Raw genomic sequence first — 22,140 nt, forward strand, 5'->3', positions numbered from 1 at the left:
AGGCACGTAGAGACAGAAGGATAAATATTGTCACAATACCATCAAGAGGGATTTGTTTCACTGATGGATGCTACCTCTATGCAGCAGTGTCCTGTAGCCCACAGAAGCAGTGAACAGGGTTGAGATCATGGAATTTAGAAGTAATCCTGTCATGCTGGAAGGTTAAAGGCAGTTTTAAAATGGATTATTTTTGTTGCTTCCACCAAAGGTTGATCAATAGCAAATTCACTATTAATCCCACTTGGTTCTGCTTTGCCTCCAACACAGACAGTACAAACAGTTTATTGAGTTTGATGTCTGCTTCTTGTTAGGAACTTCGAGGCATACATTCATACTACAGATTTCTACAGAAGTACTCACATCAAATTAGGTTTGAGGGCTGAAAGCAGGCTGTCATTCCACCTTTCCTGGGTGATTCTCATCCCTCTGAAAGGTTGATCATCTTTCAGAGAAGCAGAGCATGTCTGTGGAATTTACTGACACAAGAATAGACCCCATTTATAAGCACCATGAGTGTGTGGTTACCACTGTGTTCCATCCCTGCTGGAAGGAAACTCAGAAGGGCTTCTTGTTTCTGCCCCACAGATGTGCTCAGAGATCAACTCTGAAGCTGGTTCCTCACATCTTTCCTTGCAAGTTACAGCACGAGCACAATGGAGCTCAGACCAGCCTTGCACCACTTTCCAAAGTCAGCCTCACTGCTCTGTCAGAAACATCAGCATTCAAACAAGACAGAGCTCTGTCCCTCCCTTAGAGGGATGCTCAGGGCCATGCAGCACTCAGCTCCACTGCAACCGCTGCACATTGATTTCCTGCCTGCTGAGGCAGGTTTCAGAAATTCAGGACCATGTTGCATGTTACTCTGCATAGCTCCCAGCAGTTGGCACAGGGCCTGAAGTACTAGCAGCTGATACAATTGCTTAACAGTATCAATATTTGCTTGCCAATGTACAATGCAAAAAACAACAGCCATTCTGTGTCTAAAGCCATGTTTGGTTGGGCAGCTGACAGCTTCATCTGGGTTAGAGTGAAGACGCCATGAGATGTGGACTGCTCTTCAGGTGGACCGCCTGAACTCAGTCACAGCAGTGTAAGAGCCACTTTTTTAATTTGATTGAAGATGCTGCTCTTGGAAACACATTCCTTCCCCTTCCAAAACTACCTGCAGGTTTCCCTCCTTTCCTTTTTTGCTTCTGTTAATTTCTGCTTTGTACATACCATCTTTTCCCCTAAACACACACATTCAATACTGCCTCAAAGTCTTTCATTCCAGGCAGCAAGATCACAGATTGCCTCTGGCTGCACAAGGTTTCACCCCTGCTCCCCACTGCAGAGGTCCCTCAGGAAGGATTCACCCAGATGAATGAGAGGATCTAGATGATCTTTGAGATCCCTTCTAATCTAAGCCATTCTATGATTCAATCACTTCAGAAGGAAACCAGAAGCTGTGTTAAATGAGTTTGAGGTGAGCTTCAATGGCAGATGTTTTGGCACATGAGAACAGGCTCGGGCCCACCATTCATTCCTGCAATAATCTCAGGCTCCCTCCTGAGTCTTCCTGAAATCAGAACTAGCATTACATTCTCATCTATTCCATTAAAGATGCTTCAAGCTACTGCCTTTGGTACAAAACAGGGAAACACCACCTATCCATCTTTCAGTAAGGACCATCCACGCTGGCATTTCATGAAGACTACAGTCAATATTACCACAAGATAAGATTCAGTACTTTCCTTTTTTTCTGGTCAGTGAACAGAAGTTGAGAGAAAAGTGAACAGGAAGCAGAAAGAAATGCTACAGCTCCATTAAGATATGTTAACATCCTTACTGGGACCGTCTTGCTTCCTTGTCCTTCTCATGGCAAGCCAGCCCCAGCTGTCAGTAACACATTAACGACTGCAGTGCATTTCAGATCAGGAAAGGAAGAGAAAGACAGTTGCAAATCATTGCAATTGACTGTTAATCTTAATGGAAACACTTCATGTATTTGCAGGTACATTCAAAGGGGATAGAGAAGAGATAATAATGGCCATTGCAGTGTTTTGCCACACACTTTCAGAAAGCAAAGCAGCTGACTATTCTGGCTCATCAGGTTAGGCTTGGGTAAGGTTGAAAGATTTGTTGATCTCAAAGGTCTTTTCCAACCTAAATGACTATGATATCTCCCATACTAGCTAGCAAGAAAATCTGTGCTTTGGGCAAGAAGGAGGGAAAAAAAAAAGGAAAGCCCCCTTTACCTTCAAGTAGCGTAGACCCCCTCCTCTGCTGTTTTATGAAGTACTGGAATTGTACACTTTGTACAGCTCCCTGGTATAGATGAGGAGTTGCTTGGCACTCATCAAGGCTTTAATAAAGCAATCACTGGACTTATGCCTGATGTAATTATTCATTTTGAAATATTATTCCACTTCCCATTCCACTTGTCTATATTTGACTAATGGCAGCAGTGCCACACACATTTCCATGTTCTCTATGTGCAGACACTCAGTATTTCTTTTCCCAATTATTTCTAAAATAACATCCATAATCACTGAGCTTTCTTTTGCAATCCATATAGCAACACTTCAGTGCCTTCTGGGCTTCTATTTTAAGTAATCTTTGTATCAGGAGCTCTGTTCTGGGGGACTGGAATCTGTTCAACAGGACAGGAATCACACAGGAAAAAGAAATGTGTTCCCCTTTAGAGCGAAAGGGTGTCTTAGTGTTCCTTCAAGGAGCAACGCTTTTGGAGAATTCCTTACTTAAACAGCCTCATACTTGCAAGGGCACTGCCAGCTGTGAGTTTGATAGTGACAGCTGCTATGCTCATGCTCACTTATAAGCACTTGTCCAATTTTTATTTCACAGAGCTGGGTAAAGCATAAGCCAAAACTCAAGTCCCACTAACCCATGTACAATTTGAACTCGCGACCTGAGAATCCAAAGGGAGCTCCTCTTGAAATTCTGGGTTCTCCACTTGTCCTGTTTCCTCACACTACTTTTCACATGTGAGACTGAAAGAATGGGGAGAGGCAGACAATTTGTTCCTCAAATGCTGGAGTGATGACAGAATTGCAGGGGAGAGATGGTCATTTATGGAAGGTTACTTCTGCAAAGTGCTCACAGTACCACAGAGAAATGAGCTACGTGGCTGCAACAATAGTCTTGTACTGCCCTCTGCTGCGCTGCAATCCAGCTGCCAGCACAAGCAATTCACCGCTGGGACTTGCTGCTGAGAGGGAGCCATCCTCAGCTCTCTTTCGTCCATAGACACAGGTTCTTTGTACTAGGAAGATTTTGCTGTATCACCTTTTGAGCATCTCTTCAAACATACACAACCAGAAAGACAACGTACCACTTCCACCCTGTGTTTATTGGGCAACTCAGGGTGACAGATGGTGAAAGAGCACTTCATTGCAGATAAATTGAAGTGTTAAAATAAAGAGGAATTTGAACTAGAATGAATCAAAGTTTTTAGCTGCAGTGTAAAATGAAGTCCTATGATTTTAGGCCATCCAGCAGCAGCTTTCCACCGCCAGAATATTAGAGAAGGAATACATATAGAGTAGCTTTGTTTTTTCAAAACAAAAAGCCATAGCTGCCACTCAGCCATCCAGGCAGGCATGTGGTAGATAACTGCTAGGTAACCAAGGCCCCTGTGCTGGAAAAAACCCATGCTCAATTACGCTGATTTGAGTCTCTCCAATGCATCAAGGTAGAAATGATTGTATGCCATTGTATATTCGAGTATGCAGATTTAATCATTCCCATGCGTTAGGAAATCACAAGCAGAGCTACAGTCTGCTCAATTACACCAGCCTGCCTCCTGCTCAGTGTCAGGAATTAGACCCGCCGTAACCACAAAGGGTTCTGAAGGGGTGCTAGGCCCTGTAGTACATATTCCTGCCACCATGCCAACTCAGAATACCAGAATTAGCTGCTACAACCCTGTTGGTTTAAAATAATTCAACTCAAACCATGGCATATAAACAGAATCATTTCACAGGCAGTGAAGGTGACATAAATATGGGTTACACTATCACCCTGACACTAAATGAACATAAATAACAGGGTTTCAACTAAGAGCTAGAAAGCAGCCTCTGCAGAAAGTTACAGCCACAATGTACATGCGTCTGTCTACCTGGCATGATCAATAACCAGAGATTTCTTTAAAAGAAGAAAAACAGAGCATGAAGCAGGTATGCAATCTTCTAAGACTCCAAATGTTATGCTCTCATAGCAACCCTTTAAGGGACACACAGCCTTAGCACTGTACAAAGCTATGTCTGCCAGCCCAAGCTCAGAGTACAGGCAGGGCTGTAAGCAGAGCAGGCATGAATTACTAACAGCATCTTCATAGATATCTGGAACAGTGCTTTCAAAGAGAAATAGATTGTAAGGAGAAGATCTGCTTCCAAAGGGCAAAATTATACTGTTGGGTTTTTTTGTTTGCTTTAAATATCTGGTCAAATGTTTTGGGGATTCCAGCAGCATCAGTGGGAAGCAGCAGCATTGAGCCTAATTCCTGTGAGCATCCTAGATCACAGCCCCCCCATCATATTCCCCTCTTGCCTTACCTCCATCCTGCATTCTCTGCAGACAAAAAGCAAGGCTCTTCCTCCAGCTCGGCATCCCAGACCCAGCAAGAAAGAAATAAGTCTGTAGCCTCCTGAAAGGGCTTGCAGATGTGCAGCTGGAATAGAAAATCCAGCTTCTTTACAGGGCTGTGCCTTGATAAGGCAGCAAGCTCATCTGTGCTTGCAAAGACAGGAAAACTTCATGCGAAAGCCTGATTGCAAACCATCCAGGCTGCATCTTGCTGCAGGGATGGAGCAACTTCACATGACCACAGTGAAAGAAGCAGATGGCAAGAGAAGAGTGGACAGATGAATGGGTAAACCTCAAGGAACTGAGCAGTTCCTTAAAGGGCAAGTTTGTCTTTTACGACAGCTGCGTAGAAACTACAAACAACAAAACATTCACAGCACAATTCTATTCCAATAGGTTCAAGCTCCTTTTCAGGGAATGAACCTATCACCCTGCCCACTCCCAATGTAACTGATGGGCTAAGTTTTCTTTGGAACTATCTTGCTTTGTACATCACTAGTTCAGACAATTTGTATCTCTTGGTACAGGAAATAATGAGAAACATGTTCACCTTCTGAACTGGCACTCAAACTTTTTCTTATTTTTCAGATTTAAGAGCATTTACACATTCCCTGAAGAAGGAATCATCATTATGTCCATTCTCAAAGCTTGCTAAAATGTATATAAAAGCACCAGTCATCAATAACAGCTTTCTAAATTCATTTCACTTGCAATAACTATGGCCCTCCCACATGCTGTGGAAAGATGGCATTAAGCCTATTTCTGATCTAAGTTGTTATCTGCTTTTAGGGAATCCCTTTTTTCTGGCTGCATCAGAAGAATTACAATCTGTTCCCAAGTAGTGGTACTCTACTCCCTTTCTCATAATACTTGAGAAGAAAAGATGTTGTTGACACTAAACACAAATGAGCACCTTATTCTATGGAACTGGCATTTTATAAGAGGCTACTTTAGACATGATTTCAATTTCTCATTATCCAGCCAGAATTGTATTCTATACCTATTTTGTAGCTTGCAAGAAAAATAAGCTAGCACAAAAGCAGGCTGGCACTGCAGCTTGTGACACAAGAAGCAAAGAGCAGTAGAGCTCTGTGTGTACCAGGGAGACATTACAAGCACTATTATTACGCACCATTTATGCCTTTGATTTTCTGTCCAGGATCACACAAAAACTTCAAGCATTTAATCAAAGCATTAAAATTCTTCTCCTAACCCACATACAACTAATCCACAATGCGCATCTAGATTTATGAACAGCAAAGTTTTGGGTTTGTTTCATGTTCCCTCCACCTGTTCCTTTTTGCTGCACCAACTCAGCATTTCCATAAATACAATGCTAGAATACAAAAAACTTAGGTCACTTTTCAGGTTTCTTGTTTCCTGTGTTCCTTGAGTTATGTTCCTTGTGTCAAGTGGCTATGAAAATGCATAAAGACAGTGTGCTAGCACCAACATATCACAAATATCCAACTGTTACTTCCCACATTTTTATTTCATCTTAAAGCCAAGATGCAGAAAGTAAGTCAGGTTTCATCCTACCCCAGGGCTTTGATGTTCTTAGTATCTATGATAAGCAAATCTGTCTCAGAACAGCAAATCCCCCAGACATCAACATAATTTAATCTTGGATTGTGGCAACCAGGCACAGACTCAGATGTGAATGATCCAAATTGTTTGTTACAGGTTCTCACATCACCTTATATATTCACAAGTTTTCTTTTTTGTATAGGCAGATGGGAAAACTAACTTTCCCATCAACAAAGTATCCACAAACACTTCCTAACCGTGCATGCAGGCACTTATCCAAGCAGAGCCATTCCTTCTGCTTTTCTCTTCTAGAGGTAACACTGGTTCTCAGCCTTTCACATGCTGTTTGTCTTGCTCTACAGTGCCTGTTCTGAATAGTCTCTCTCGTATTCCCACATTGGATTCCTATTTAAATCCTTTTTTTTTTTTTTGTACAGGGAAAGCCCACACCCAAAATTTCCAAGTAATTTGTTTTGAGTTTGTGCAACATCTCTCACTAATCTTGCAAGTTGCTGAGATGCCACTGTTTCAAACAAAATCCCCTTCAAACGAACTGCTGTGATCCCCCATCTTTCTCAACAACAATAAACAAGCTTTTTGTGTTGATGCAGCTTTGTGGAAGTAAATACAATTAAGCCTCGTGCTAAAATGAGCAGCATACTAACAAGAAGAGCTGAATCAATTATTCCCCAGGAATTCAAGGCTATCAGCAGTCTTAGATCAGACACAGTAGCTTATACAGCATTCACTGATTCCCTCTAAGACACAAGCATCACACAACTACACTGAATCTGTATTATACACATAGTTACCCTGCTTCCTCACCTCCCTTCTTTAGGTTAAGCTGGTTTTGCTTCCCACCCTGGAAATGTTCTTATTCCAGCTCCCCCCTCTCATTCACATTTTATTAATGCCTGTTGGCTGGATTAAAAAGAATCCCCAGATCAGCCTTCTACAAATTAGAGCCAACACTGAGCCTTTCTGAGGGAGCTACAGATGCAAAAACTTCTCAGCTCTCAGAACTACCGAACCAATGCTTAGTAAGCGCTCTGAAAGCCACGTGCCTGGATGCACACTGATGCCAAGTCCCACACATAGGCAAGCACAGCAGCACACAGAGCAGCCCCGTGTTTCTAGGAGGCAGGTGGGAGAGCAGCACTGCATGTGCCTCTGTTCCTGCCTACTGGCCTTGCTGATGTTAACTGAGGAAGAATGGAAGTTACAGTTCCTCATAGCTTGAGCTCATCCTTTGTACAAAGCATCAATGGCACCGATTGACTCATTCTGAGTCAGGCATGTCCAGGTAGAGCTTTACTACCCACAGAATCACTTGTTTCTTGCAAGCACAGAATCACCAGCTCTGTGTGTCTCATTCTACATGTGCTGGCCTTCATCTTTTAAGAGCAATTCTTTTTTCACATTCAGTCACATAACCATTTAGTAGCACAGACTTTCCCTGCAATCCTGGCCATGCCACTGAACAGAAAGGATCAGTTTTAGACAGATGCAGTCACCTCCAGAGCCTTACTATCTTTGTGCATTCACTAGAACCACCTGCATAATACCTGTGACATAGAGAGCTGCTGAGATATTGCTGAGACATTTTATACAACACTCAAAGCAGGAAGAATGCTACTCCAGTGCAGTTTGGACAGGTAAACATAAATAGTGTCAAGGAAGGAAGAAATATGTTGAAGATGTTTTTTTCTTTTTCCAAGTTTGCAAACTCACATTTTTAACACTAGAAACAGATGGTTTTCTTGTAAGAATTGAACATCAGAATGGTGCAACAAGCAATGAAAAGATATGGGCAGATCATAGAGGAAAAACAAAGCAGCAAGGAAAGAAGACAGCAAGGAGCTGCCTTAGAGGAGCCATGGGCTGTGCCAAGCAATAAGGTCTGATTCCAGACCTAAGAACAGGACAGATGACAGCAAGATAGGAGTGGCTCCTAGAGTAGTGGCCTGATTCAGCATTTGAATCATCTTTCCTTTCAGTCAGAAAAGACAAAGAAGTACTGAAGTACCCACACAGCTATTCAATATCATATTTCTAAAACCATTCATGTAAGATTCTAGAGCCTCAGACACTAAGCTTAGGAAACAGTCACAACACCCTACAAGTCAAGTTTTGAAGAAGTCAAGATTTCTCAAAATGTTTTTGCGTCTGCAGTTACAAGGGCATATACAGGTCCAAGTCTGACTATCAGCTCTTCAGGAACACTTCACATTATGAGACTCTCAGGATAAAGAGGCTCTTGAGCTCCTGAAAGTACTTAGCACCGACAGCACTGGCAGTTCAGAAGGATGAGCAAGCAAGTCCTATCACTATAATGTGGAGTATGAGCAACATGGAGGAGAATCCATGAACTTCAAGGAGAAAAAGATAAAAGTCAGAAATTACTAAATCAGAATCAAGCCTGGGTTGGGTTTGAGCTGTTTTGTTGTTGTTTTTTTTGTTTGTTTTTCTTCTTCTCAGTATTGTCACTAGGTGAGGTTTGTAAAGGCACTTCATATGGTTTGTTGGAGTGAGATTTAACTAGAACAGCACAGATGTTTTCATTCCTTTGTTCTATTTATCAGCAGTGCTCATGTCTCTTCTTACACTGCAAATTGAAACAGGAATTCTTGTTGCTCTAACATGAGCTACCCTTCTCTGGAGATGTTGTCTCCTATCATTTCTCCTTATTTCAAGAAGCCAAAAGGAAGTCGCTTCACTAAGGCCACAAACAGCTTTTTCTGAACTACCTCTTTAATACTCATGGGCATACAGGTGTAACTACTTTAGCTATCGAGTATGCGTGTCAGTAATCTGCAATTCTGTGCCAATGAACTACTCAAGCATGGGCCAGATCCAGCTTTCCAAACACAAAAGCAGCACATTTCAAAAAGCCAAAGAACTGCATCGAGACATTTCTATCAGCTGTCACACTGCCAAGCAACAACATCAGAGCACTGTATATTTAACCACTTTATTGAAGACAAATGAAAGGCAGCTTCCCCTTGTAACTCTGGATAATTATGATCTGAATCACTCCGAAATTAAAACATATCAGCCAATCCTTTTATCTCACAGAGAGGATAAAGCAGATAACGAGCTACCCAGGGAAGGCACAGCAGCAAATCTCCGAGACCAGCCTCCGCTCATCTGCGAGGCTCCAGCACATGCAGGTGGGTTTGTATTGGGGCGTTATGGACAGGGCTCAGCCCTCATCAGCTCACATCCCTCAGCACTGACCCACGAGATCCAACGACAACCACCGCAATTCAGCTCAGCACAGCTTCAAGCAAGGCAGCGGTTACAATGCTAAATCCACCAACAAGCAGCATTTCTGCTCTCTAGCAGTCACTCACCAACTAAACCAGAACTGAAGTCACTTTTGCTATGCAACCCCCCACAATCCTTCCTTGCGCGGCCCTAAACTCAGCACCTACGCCACGCAGACTCCATCCCCCCTTCCGTCCAGCAAAGCGGCAGGGAAGGACCCATCAGCCCGTACCAGCGCTGTCGTAACAGCGCCGCACTTTACGACCTCGCCGCGCTTTACGGCGTCGCCGCAAAGCAGGGACGGAAGCGGCCGGCGGGAGGTTGCCGGGGAGCTCAGGCCGCCATGGACCGGAGGAAGAAGCCGCTGGACGTGGCCGCCTCCTCGGTAAGCGAGCAAGCTCTGCCGCGGCTGGGAAGCAGAGAAAAGGAGCGGCAGCATCCGCAGCAGCGCCTGTGGCTCGGCTTACAAGTGGGGCTCGGTGGTGCGAGGCCCGGCCGGGCAGCTCTACTGGGCTCCTTGCTGGGCCCGCGGTGCGCTGAGCCAGGGCCGGTTAAAGGGCCTGGAGTCTCATCGTGTCCGGGCGCGCTGTGAAGTGAGGGCGCGGCAGGGAGGCGTCTGTTTGTGTGCCGGCCTGCTGCCCACGGCTCTGTCGTGGGAAGTGCACGCACAGCTCTGCTTGCCGTGAGTGCTGCAAGCTTAGCAGTGACCTTCTCGATCAGATCGCTGCTTTTTGGGTCCACACATAACTGCAATTCAATGCTCGCATAGCTGTTAATAGTAGATTATTTTACTACATAGAGGAATAATTATTTCCAGTCACTGATGGTTGGCAATGCGTTTGTTCCTTTTGCTGATGATGCAGTTGGTAGATCTCAAAGCAGAGCTCTTCCGCAAACAAGAAGAATTCAAGAAAGAAAAACTACTGAAAGATGCTGGCATCTTTGCAAAACCCAAACCCTCCAATAAGGTAGAAACAATTTTCTGTTTTTGTCATCCTTTCTCCTTAAACTAAGGCAGTTTGTAGACATTTAGATCTCAGTAAAAAAGAGCTCTATTGCCATTTGAGTTTTCACCATGAGGAAGTTTTGATTTCTCAGCACATTTCCAGGTGAGAGTTTGCTGCTGTACACAAAACTGCTGCCCATGCCTATCAAAGTAATCTCTGAAGTTTCATTCCTCAGGAGCCAAAGCTTTTTTTTAACTACAGAGAAAAATGCTGCTTTTTCAATTCAGAGGTTTATTCACTTCTCTGAAGGAGGGAAGATGGTAAACTCATCCAGAACCACTGAGCTTTCTGATAAATGCCATACTGGGTGCTTCTCTCTATCACAGTGAGCAGACAATTCTCACTCATTTTTACTCTTTACTGTATGTTTTCTATCTGTTTTGTGACTTCCTAGTACTAGTCACTATACTTGAAGGCTGTGTTGCACTGTAAACTGAAAAGCTGTATTTTTAATCTGAAATGAATGTAGGAAAGATGAGCAGTTCATAGTTTTGTTATTTAGTTATTCATCATTTTTTCCATAAAAACTTTGCCAGAATAGATTTTGCCTGATATGTATTTCCTTTTACTTCTCAGTCTGACCTTCATTATCACACTGTACAGCAGTGTGTCACTTTAGGACATACTTGCTGTGTTCTACAGCACAGCAGGTAGAGTCTCAAGTCAAATGCATTTAAGAGCCTATTTAAAAGCCTTACTCGATTGAGTGATGTTTATCATTTCATGATTGTTTGTTGTTGCAAAATTGTATCCCACAGAAACCAAGCATCTGGACTAAACAAAACACAGGAGTTGCAAAACGAGCTGAGAAAGATGTTGAGCAGAAGATAGAAGAGGATCAAACCTTAGATCAATCAAGGTAATTCTTAAGCTCTAGAAGAAAGGAATGTTTTGTAGAATTTGTTTTTCAGTACTTAAAAATAATACATCAAAACTTACATGCATTCTAGATGAGCAGTTCTCATCAGATCAACAGGCATCAGTCCCATGCTCTATAGGAGCAATGTACAGACTGTAGCAAAGATCTCTTATGCTCTAAAGACATCTGCCTGTACATCATCACAACTATCTAAATGTATAAGGCTGCTGAGATTTAAGTATCATCTTTAGAAGTGAAATCCAGAGCAGTGATGCTTTAGAAGTCACATCGCAAACCATTTCTTGGACTAACAAAAGATGGCTCTGTAGATTTGGTTTGTCCTCTAAATGACTTAGCTATACAGTAAAGTATACAATGGAAAATAGAGCAATAGTAATAGGGTAGCATAATCCTAGGCTGTAACAAATGAGAACAATCCCAAATCCTGTAGCAGACACTAGAAAAAACTGCTTACCTTTGGAAGCCCTTCAGTATGCAAGGATCTCTAGAAAAATATCCTTAGCTCCACTGCTAACTGATAAATGAGGGCTGGGAAGGGCTGGATCCTGTCTCCACCCCTTCCAGTCACTCAGCGCCATTGCATGCACCTGAGCTCCCGTAGGTTGGCCCTGCCTTCCCACCAGGTGCTCAATCACTGCTTCAGGCCGTAATTTAGCATTTCCATTACAGATGAATATACAATTTATAATCAATGTGCTGTTGTTCTATAAGTGGATTCTAGTTCTTCAGAATTGGTTTCTACTGTTCCAGAAATCAGCTAGAGTTTTCAATTAAAAAAAAAAATCATGTTTGTATTATAACTGCTGAGTCACAGCCTGAACCACTGATTGAGCACAGGTGAAGGCAATTCAGCTGCGTGACAGGAAGGAGTGGAGCCTGGCTATACCTCCCTTAGACCTCACCGAAGGGCTGACCGTTTGGGGAAAGGATCTCTGGTTGGAGATCTCTCCCTCTTAGAGTCTTTCCTGTGAGCCTAGAGCTTTAGAGGTGGGGTACCTTTACTTTTCTTTCGGAATACCATCCTCTCTGTGGCAGTCCCTTTGCTGTTACACTCTTGTATCACCCTTCCACTGCATCAATCTTTCTGACTGTTACACTGTTATATCTTTTTTGAGTTTTTCTTACTTATTTTTTTCACTATCTCACACCTGTAAGTAGTTTTCTAGTATTTATCTGACCAACCACAATAGTTGTGTGGAGGTAGAATACTAGTGACTTTGTATCCCTGCCTTCTCAGTATGTTACACTGAAGACTGACTCTGTAACTTCAGCTGTGATTTCAGTTTATTTTTCAGTATAAACTCTGGAATAGGATATCTGTGTTTCTTCAGAAATGTCATTTAAAATTTAAGAAAAAAACAACAGATAGTACTCTGCTTTTAGTAGATATTTCAAGTGTTCTTAGCATTACTTTTCTCATTTACCTAAGCATAAATAGTTTGTTATGGTGTTTGGAATTAGTGAAATTACAAGTCTGTTTGTTTGTTTGTTTCTCAGAAAGAAACTTGAAGAGAAAGCAAAGCTGTATGAGAAGATGACAAAAGGTGATTTCCCAGGTAAACAAAGCTAATCTAAAATAAGTAGCTATGTGTGCGCTTATATATAAGATAAATTTAAATAATTACTTTTTTGTTTTGATTTAAAACTGAATTATTTTTTTTACAATGTTTACTATTAATCAATGTAGTATATTTAAGGATAGAGATAGGAACTTGTTTTCAAAATTCACCCTAAGGATTGGCCTATCACTGTGGCTTACAGCAATGTAAATTCCCTGCTTGTCGTCTTACTTAGAAGTGGTTTTTTTGGAGCTGTTATACAAAGTGATTGACAAGGGCTATTTTGCTATCAAAGAGAAAATCATGTAAGTACTAGAAAATATGAAATTACTTTTTGAAGGACAGTTTGTCCTAGTAAATCACCATGAGCTTGTTTCATTCAGTTAGTCATTAAGTGGGTGGAATGTATTTTGTTTTTTCAATATAGAAACTTAAAAAAATAATGTATTCTCCATTATGCAGTCTTTGCATTTCATTGCTATTTTTCTGTCCTGCATTCTAATTCTTGGGATTTATGAAGTGAAGAGCAGCAATGTGTCATGCAGATAATAGAGTTAGAGAATCCTAATCTGTCCCTTTCTTTTTTCACATATTCAGTTGCTTGCAAGAAATAATTATTAGACCAGAATCCAGATGTCTTTGCAATTCATATCTAATGTTTCCTTTAGTGTCCCAACTTTGCCACGTGTGACATCATCACTGTTCTCCACTTTTCAAAAAAGTACTCTAGTGACTGTCTTCTGCTAACACAGGAAATGCTAAGAATCAAATAAGTGGTGATTTAGTTTAGTGAGAGCTATTGGTGATCAGTGGATGGTCAGACTGTGTAATCCTGTGGGTCTTTTCCAACCTTAGAGATTCTGTGATTCTAAGTATTTTTACTGTTGTGTAACAAACCCTTTGAAATAATTAATGAACATAGAATACTTTAGTGTGGAGAGGGATACCTTTTCAGTGTTCCACACATAAATAATTAATTGGTTTTAAAAAGCATACAAGTTGTATTCACAAATAGATGTTATTGTTGTGGAGCCAGCTTACAGCTCCAAGTTTGTTTGACCTGAGGTGAGATGGAGGTATTACCAATGGTTTGGTCAGGGGCATTGCTGGCAGCTGCGGAGCTGATCGTGCCTGTGATGTATGTATTGATTTTTGTGTTGAGTTCTGTTCTCTTTGTGGTTCTTCTCTACAAATTGATTTTCTGCCTTAGATGAAGAAACTGAAGATTTGTACCTAGTGGATTTCACTCAGAAGATCATAGACAAACAGCGAGAAGTACAGGAACTGTATCAGAATGAAGCTGCTAGAAAGACTTTAGAAAAAGAGACAGATGATGAGGAAATTGAACCAGAAATGGAAATACCACCACCAGAGGACCCAGATGAAGAATGGTTGGTACTGCTGAGTGGGCTGCTGAGGCTTGGCAATTGCATGAGAAAAGAATTCCATTCTATGGAACATGTGCAGTGACAGTTGTTGGGTTTTTGTTGGTTTGTTTTTGGTTAATACTATAGAGAAGAGGTTCTTTCTGTTTCATGTCTTATAAAGAGACAATACTTCGTGTTATCACAAAGGCAACACTACAATAGAATCCACCTCCAGGATTTTGAGAAATACTGGTGAGGGAAATGTATTACAAATGAGATGTGTTGCAGTAGCCTCTCTTCTTTAATGGCTTATGGAAGTTACGAAACTGGTTTGACTAAATGTTTTCTTTATCAACATATGAAGAATGCTTATGGAACAAAGATTTTAATTGTGGTAATCAGTTAAAACAGCAATAAACAATATGAAAAAGAGCACTGTGGCTTTTAGGCCACAGTAAGATTGGTAGTATAATTTTCCAGAATAAAACGCTAGGCTGGAAGGGCAGATAATGTATAGTGCTACTGGTATCATACTGAGATTTGAGATGGAACCATCAGTGATCCAATGATGAACTTAGCAAAAGTACAGATCCCTTAAAATTTGGTTTGGGGAAACTAGGTTGTCAATCCTATGCTTTCATCTGTAATGTTAATTCTCTAACTTGGGATAATAGAAGCAGCATGATGCCAGATAGCTCTTAGCAGCATTGAACAGTATAGCACTTTATCAGCTTTGGTGACAACTGCAAATTAAGTGTTTGGTGCTATGAAGAGTTGCTAAGAAGCATGTTATATGCTTCAGAGGAACGCTTTGCTTGCATTTTAGTCAGCCTTTGTTACGCATGTTGAATGAACACTATCAAGCTCTTCTAAATGGGCTTTAGATTAATTGAAGTATATTGTAGCAGTTTCATATCTGTAAGAAGTCAATGCTGTGCCATTATTTCCACCACAGGAAGCAAGTATTAGAACTAGTTTTATTTGGTGTGAAAATTAGATGATGTTTTAACTTCTGAATGTCTCTTTACACCACCTTGTTATCAGAGCAGATGGCTCAAAGGGAGATTGAGTAAATGTCTCTGTAAAACTGTCACGTGGCCTGTCCAGAATGTGACCGTGGGAGTCTGACGGTTTCTTCTACCTTTCAATTAACATGTATAGAGAGTCTGAGAGATGTCAGATGCTTTTTGGAAAATGTCACTGCTGCTATTGTTTGTAAGCCTGCAAGCAGAAGTTTTGTATGAAATGTCCTTTGCTTTCATTACAGGGTTGATTATGTTGATTCCTTGGGCCGATCTAGACGCTGTATGAAGAAGGATTTACCAAGTATACTTAAAATGGATCAGGAACTTCAAGGGAAAAGGTATTACCTATTCTTAATCCAGAGTTGTTTAATCTACTGCTTTCTCTAGGTTTGCTCTAGGCCAGCTTCTGCTGGTTTCTGCATTATGCCTTAAGAAACAGCCAGAGTAGCCACACAGAAATTGTACATGACAATAGTTTTATCAGTGTTTTCTATTATAAATTCAGACAGTCTGCCAAGTATTCCTTGGCAGCTGACTATTCGAATGATGTGGCTGGTGTGGTGTTCTTAAATTGCAAGGGAATAGAGGCCTGTTATAATAGAGGATATGAAATAAAAGCATAAATGATATTTTTGATAACCTTGCTTATGTAGTTTGTAGAAAAGAGTTCTAAAGACAGATTTAGCAATTTCTCAGATACTTGATGCATCTTTTAAAACTGTGGTCCATGTAAGCTAATTGTGGTTTATTACAGCTTCCAGAAAATACCAGAGAATTGATTCCTGGTTCCAAAAAACCTGAAAACTGATCGTAGTCCTTCAGCAAATGCAACTTTGTTAGATCTCTCTTGATTTTGCTTTTGTTAAATGGCACTTTAACTGGTTGTTTTTTCCTATTAAAATTATTATGGCAGCATGGAGTTGTTTTCAGAATATAATCTAAGGGTACCTCAGCAGAGCTGCTGAAGTGAAGATACTTTCACACCAGCAGCTTATTAGTGTTTAAAATAAAAAGAGAATAGGAGTGTTTTGAAATTATAGCCTCTGGATTGATATGGATGAGCATCTATCAGCAAAGCTTGCTTTAGCTAGACAAAAAGTGAGAAATGTTGCTGCTTCCCTTAAGAAAACAAATATTTCCTGTGCTGAGTACTAATTGACTTCTAGGGTAACTGATTGGCTTTGTGCTATCTCAAATGGCTTTCATCTTCTTACGTCAACTTTGAGATACTTCTATATGTGGTTGCTAATATCCAAACAGATGACAGTAAGAGTGAACATCTAACGTTTCATCAGCCATTCTGTGTTTGATTAGGATTTGATAAAGCCTCAGAGAAAGGATAGAACTTTAACTGTTTTAATAACATGTTCTACTGGTACCTTGCCATACTCATCATTGTATAATTTCTAAGTGGTGCCTACTGTGATCTATTCTGTAAAAGCTGCAGGAATCGGTTAGACCCAATCATAACTGATGTAACATACCATGGAACCAATAACTTTGTTCTCCCTAATTCCCCCCACTTTTCTTTTCTTTTTTTTTTTTTTAAATTAGACTGGACCCTGATGGGAATACACTGTTATCTGAAGATATGAAAAGAGAACTTCAGAGGCAGCAGTGGGAAAAAGAAGAAGAAGAAGCCCTCCGAAAACCCATGGGGCCCATTCATTATGAGGATATTCGAGAAAATGGTATGCTTCATGCTTTGTGTCACTTATCTTCACACAGATTAACTTTAGAGGAAGCAAGGGAAAGGTACTTCTTGTTGCCCATGTGGCAGACTTCACATGTATGTTAAACCATGTTTGTATTAACTATTCAAACTACTGGGACATTCTTCTAGACCTGTTTTTCAGTAAATTGTTTTTTCTCTCCTTCAGGAGGCTTCACTTCCTACCTCATCTAACTAAGCCTATTTTACACATTTAAAAAAAAAAAAAAAAAAAGATAATGGTGTATGTTGTAATTCAGTGCCTGTATCCTATCAGTAAACTGAGGATAACTTTGACTTTTTCTTCTCAGAGGCCAGACAGCTTGGTGTTGGTTACTTTGCCTTCTCTCGTGACCAGGATCTTAGGCATAAACAACGGGCAACACTGGATATGCTAAGAGAGCAGGTATGGCAGCCTCCTGACTTGATGGTTTGGGTTTTTTTTTTTGTCTTATGCTCAGTGATGCCTGCATTTGACTCAAAATTGTCTCCTTTTCTCTGTTGAAACGTGTTGCTTTCTTTCCTTCAGCAAAGGAAGATATGTAGTTGATTATAGTAACACAGGAATGTTAATTCATGTTTTTCTTTACTGTTAAGACACTGGATCAAAGAACTAAACGTGAACAGTTAAAAGAAAAAAGGAAGGCAGCTCTAGAATCAAGGCTGTCTAAACTTCGAGCACGGAAAGTGAAGAAGTTAAGGGAAGAAGGATTAGAAGAAGAGGCAGAAAAACTGGAGAATGGAGGTATGAATATTTGTATTTTTAAGATCAAAAGTTGCTGTGCCATCTTGTACCTGACCAATGGGTGGGCATACAAGTGGTACAGGCTTAGAGATTTAAGATATAGGTATTATATTAATTGTGTATATAGAGTATATAAGTTAAAATATGAGAATTCATATAATTATGTGAATGTACAATCAATAGGTATGCAGAGGTAAGGCTTAGTAAGATTATCACGGTGGAAAGATAAAATAAATGGAAATGCTCACCAGTGTCATGTGCTTGCAGTAAACTCCACAAGGAGTGATCTCCAGAAGGAGATCCTTCCTCAGTGGCAGTCAGCCTTAAATGGGATCTAGGAGAGATGGGGCCAGTCTCCACCCCGTCTGGTAGCACAGGTGATTTGCCTTCACCTGTGTTCCTGCAAATGACTCACTGCTTGCCTCAGGTGGTCAATCAGAGGTTCAGGCTGTGATCAACAGTTTCCGTACAGTGAGGATATAAAATTGTGCCAGAAATAGCTTGATAATGCAGGAAGAAAGGTGGGATGTCATGCATGGACTGATTCTTTTTGAATCAGTCATGCTTGACAGCAGGAGTTGTGCAGGTTAATGAAGCATGGCAGAGTTGCTGAAATTGTACTGGTTGGCTTTTAAGATAAGTGAGAAGAATATTAGCAAGATTTCAATATTATGTATTGACTCAGAGTTTCAGTCCCGTCTGTAAGCAGGACTTGAGATGATGAATTTGAGTTCTAATCCCATCTCTGCCTTGTCTCCCTTACGACACTACTACTCACTTGTCCTGTCTTCTATTGTAGCTAATATTTAACTTGTCAGAAGTCTAGCCAAGCCATTAACTGTGAAGCATTTTGGAAATGATGAACAGTAATGTGCTGCTGCAACTGTTACTGTTGTTTAGAAGAAAAAGAATGAAACTGTTCCTCTCTAGGATTGCTGAAGTGGAGATGCATACTCATGTTCTTCTTTTTAACAATTCTCTAGTGTCAGTATAATACTCAGCACATTGCTTTTTGGGCTATTAGACAATTGATTTTTTTTTTTTCAGCAGTCTTGATACAACTAGAAAACTCATGAAGTATGCTGCCTCACTATCTGGCTTCCCCATTAACTCCTCTGAACTAACATGAAAGAATTAAAAGATAAATGCCTCGCTACTAGGGTTCATTTCATTGTTAGAATGAAATTAGATGGCTACTGTAAGCTCACTACATATAACTCTATATAGCATTTCTTCCTATTCTGCCTATGAAATTCATTTAAGAGATTGTATCCTATCAGTAACAAAAAAATGTTCTCTCCTGCAAAGTAGAGGTGAAAGACACCACCAGTCCAGTACAAGCTGAACCTGAAGTTCCAAGACCAAGCAGAAAGGTAGAAGTTGTCATCCAGGAGAGAAGAGATACAAAGCCTGGCGTGCCTTATGTCCGTGAGTGGGATAAAGGCAAAGGTAAGGAAAGAAAGGGTAAACAAAGTTCCTCACTCTCTTGATGCTTTTCTCCTTGCTATTTTGTATTTTTTATTTCTACTGGAGCAATGGGAATTCTGCTCTGTTTTCCTACATTGGACAAATATGTAGTCTTACTGTACTAAAATTTTCTAATTAACTTCTTACTGAAGTCATGTTAGCCAGTGATAGACTACGTGAAAGTAACTTCAGGTGGCTTTAAGAACTGCATCTTCTGTTTCTTTGTTTCCTCTCTTCTCACTGAAATCAATATTTAAGCTACTGTTTTCCCTCGTTCTAACAGAGTTGATGTTTGGACAATGGTCGAAGAAGCAGGAAGAACTCAGAGATGAGCGAGATCCTGAATTTGCACCACCTTCTGATTACTTTCTGGGGCAAAAGAAGGACGATAGTTACAGCAGCCAGAATTTGAACAGTCCTGAAACCTCTCCTGGAAAAACAGAACCAGAAATATCAGAGGACCAAAAGAAGTTATCAGTGCAGGCCAGTACCCACAGAGCTGAAGTTGTGCCACCATCTGTGCAAGCATATAGCAACAATGTTCAAGGTGGGCCAGCACCAGCAGAGGCCTCAGACAGTGATGCTGAAGATGGATCAACATCAGCAGAGACTGACAGCAATGATGAGCAGGATGGGCTGCCGTCAGCACACCCCTACATCTGTGGTGCTCAGAACATGCTGCCACCAATGCAGCCTTATGGCTATGGCGCTCCACATATGATGCCACCAATGCAGCCTTATGGCTATGGCGCTCCGCATATGATGCCACCAATGCAGCCTTATGGCTATGGCACCCCGCATATGATGCCACCTATGCAACCTTATGGCTATGGCACTCCACATGTGCCATTTTCAATGCACGCTTATGGCTACGGAACCCAGGATGTGCCACCACCAGAGCAGGCCTGTGACTGCAGCGCTCAGGATGCAGCACAGTCAGGGCAGGCCTATGACTGCAGCGCTCAGGATGCAGCACAGTCAGGGCAGGCCTGTGACTGCAGCACTCAGGATGCACCTCCTCCAGGGCAGACATACACTGGTGACAAGCAAAATCAGGAACAGGAACCACTTTACCAAAGTTTAGATGATATGCTGTCTTATTACAGACAAGTGACTTGAACTGAGTAAAACAATATACAAGAAATGTAATTTAAAGATCTGGAGTAGAATTATCTTCAGAGCAAGAATGTCATTTTCCTATGTCTGGGAAAAACAAGGTTCTATAAGTAGATGAAAATTTCCTGGTGAACTAAGCTACCTTACATCACAGCTGTACTTCTACCCTGTCTGTTCTTTTTTTCCTCCTCTTTATTAAAACTATGTACTTTTTTGTCACTGCTTAATTAGTTTAGTACGTGTTCATGCCTGTACTTTTGGGTATAGCTTTTGCTTTGGAGGTACTGAAGGTTCAGTAATATCTATAGAAACAGTATTGAAATGGCAGACCTTCTGTTGCTAAATACAAAAAGGTTTTAAGAAATGTGTTACCCACTTTATCACCTGTTATCACCTGACTTCAGGGACAGAGTGCAGAATATTAGCTAGCAAGCAGGTGAAGGGGTTACTCTCTATGGTCATAATGCCTTCTGACTTCCTGAAGTCTGTATCTAACTTGTAATTCTGTGAAGCAGATCAGAGTTAGAGGAGGGCAGTACAGAAAATGATAAATGATGGTAAGACTAAGAATAAATGCTCCACTGAATTAGAAGCCTTGACACCTGAAATTACTGTCTTACTGGTTTAGAAAATGCTCTCTTCCTTCTTCAAGTACATTCCTGCATCATTCTATTACATTTAAGGCTTTATTTAATGTTTTTTTTTCTGAAATCTGTGTATTGTGGTGATACATAAAGCAGGCTAACCCACACCAAATAAACTTATTGCAGAGTCTCAGTAAATGACAGTTATATTTAGTAACCATTTGGAACATTTGGAATTGTGAAGGTAACTTAGGTACCTCCTTGTATTTTAAAAGCTCACAAAAAGAAAAACTAGAGAAGTTGGTTAGAACAGGCAGTTGTGTATTTTCTGTAAAGTTAAAGGGCAGTGATGTTGAAGTGGAGTCAAACAGAGAATGAGCAAAGACACAGGTGCTCCTGTGGGACCTCAGACTGCTCTGACCTGAGCAGAATACAGTCACTGTCCATCAACTATGTTTTAACCTCAGCTATTAAATACTTTTATTTCTCCTTTTTCTACTATTGCTGACATGAGGAATACCACCCAACGCAAGCGCCATTGGAAACAGTTGAAAGGCACAGAATTCTACAGTCTTGTATTGTTTCAAATGGTTCTGGGACTGGAGCTTTATGATAAGGTGGGGCTTCTATTTCTCTGAACAGACCTAGAGTTTAAGGAGGGAGAAACACAATGCCAGCATCCACCTGAAAGGCACGAAAAGCATAGCAGTAGTGCCTGCTGCTGCTGTCCTGAACTTAGCTGGGCAGCATGGCATTAGAGTTTATACTTCTTCCTTTGCTTGAAACACTTCAGAATGAATAAAGAACCTGAAAATAAACAATGACTGTATGCTAATTACTAAAAGGAAGAAGTTATAAATCTGTCTTTTCGCCAAGTGTAAGAGCACCAACACTGTTTTCTTTCCTCTTTAATTTGGTACAGTCTCAGGTTGTCAATGTCCATGGGGTGATGCTCTAATCTTACACATTTGCTCTGAGAAATCCTGCCAGTATGTATGTATTTACTGCGAGGTGTTTGTAGTAATGCTGAAGTAGTCTCTGATTATTCTGATCCCAGGAGGGGTTTTTCAAATGCTGTGTCACCTCACGTTTAATTCTAAGTTGAAAGTAGTTGCCCTGTGCTTTAGGAGCTTTCTTCTGTAAAGATAAGTTCTCATAACACAATTTCAAGAAAATGGGCTTAAATTTTTTGTGCATTGAGTATGACAACAGTAGAAATGAAGTGGAAGTTTGATGCTTTTAAGTCATTATCTGTGCAGCTCTGTTAGATGTGCACACAATCGTGGGGTTGCTTGTCA

At 40.9% G+C, this 22,140-nt stretch overlaps 2 protein-coding genes across 3 annotated transcripts in view; one reads left to right on the forward strand and one right to left on the reverse strand.

The window, feature by feature from the left end:
* Nucleotides 1-22,140, reverse strand: part of GRIP2 (glutamate receptor interacting protein 2) — a 248,274-nt gene that overhangs the window by 223,930 nt on the left and 2,204 nt on the right. The gene's annotated exons all lie outside the window — the stretch shown is intronic.
* CCDC174 (coiled-coil domain containing 174) lies at nt 9,663-21,330 on the forward strand. Of its 2 annotated transcripts, XM_090148264.1 has the most exons (11): nt 9,663-9,766; nt 10,245-10,349; nt 11,147-11,247; nt 12,766-12,824; nt 14,038-14,218; nt 15,462-15,557; nt 16,774-16,910; nt 17,242-17,336; nt 17,528-17,675; nt 18,987-19,124; nt 19,426-21,330. In XM_090148264.1, exons 1-11 carry the CDS (start codon nt 9,725-9,727, stop codon nt 20,259-20,261), a joined length of 1,938 nt encoding a protein of 645 aa, XP_090004390.1. In that variant the 5' UTR covers nt 9,663-9,724; the 3' UTR covers nt 20,262-21,330. The 2 variants fall into 2 exon arrangements, with proteins under 2 accessions (XP_090004390.1, XP_090004391.1); XM_090148265.1 differs by lacking the exons at nt 9,663-9,766; nt 10,245-10,349; nt 11,147-11,247 and adding an exon at nt 12,155-12,255.

Source organism: Phasianus colchicus, chromosome 11 (genome assembly GCF_987193195.1).
Source record: "Phasianus colchicus chromosome 11, bPhaCol1.hap1.1, whole genome shotgun sequence".
NCBI classification, from domain to species: domain Eukaryota; kingdom Metazoa; phylum Chordata; class Aves; order Galliformes; family Phasianidae; genus Phasianus; species Phasianus colchicus.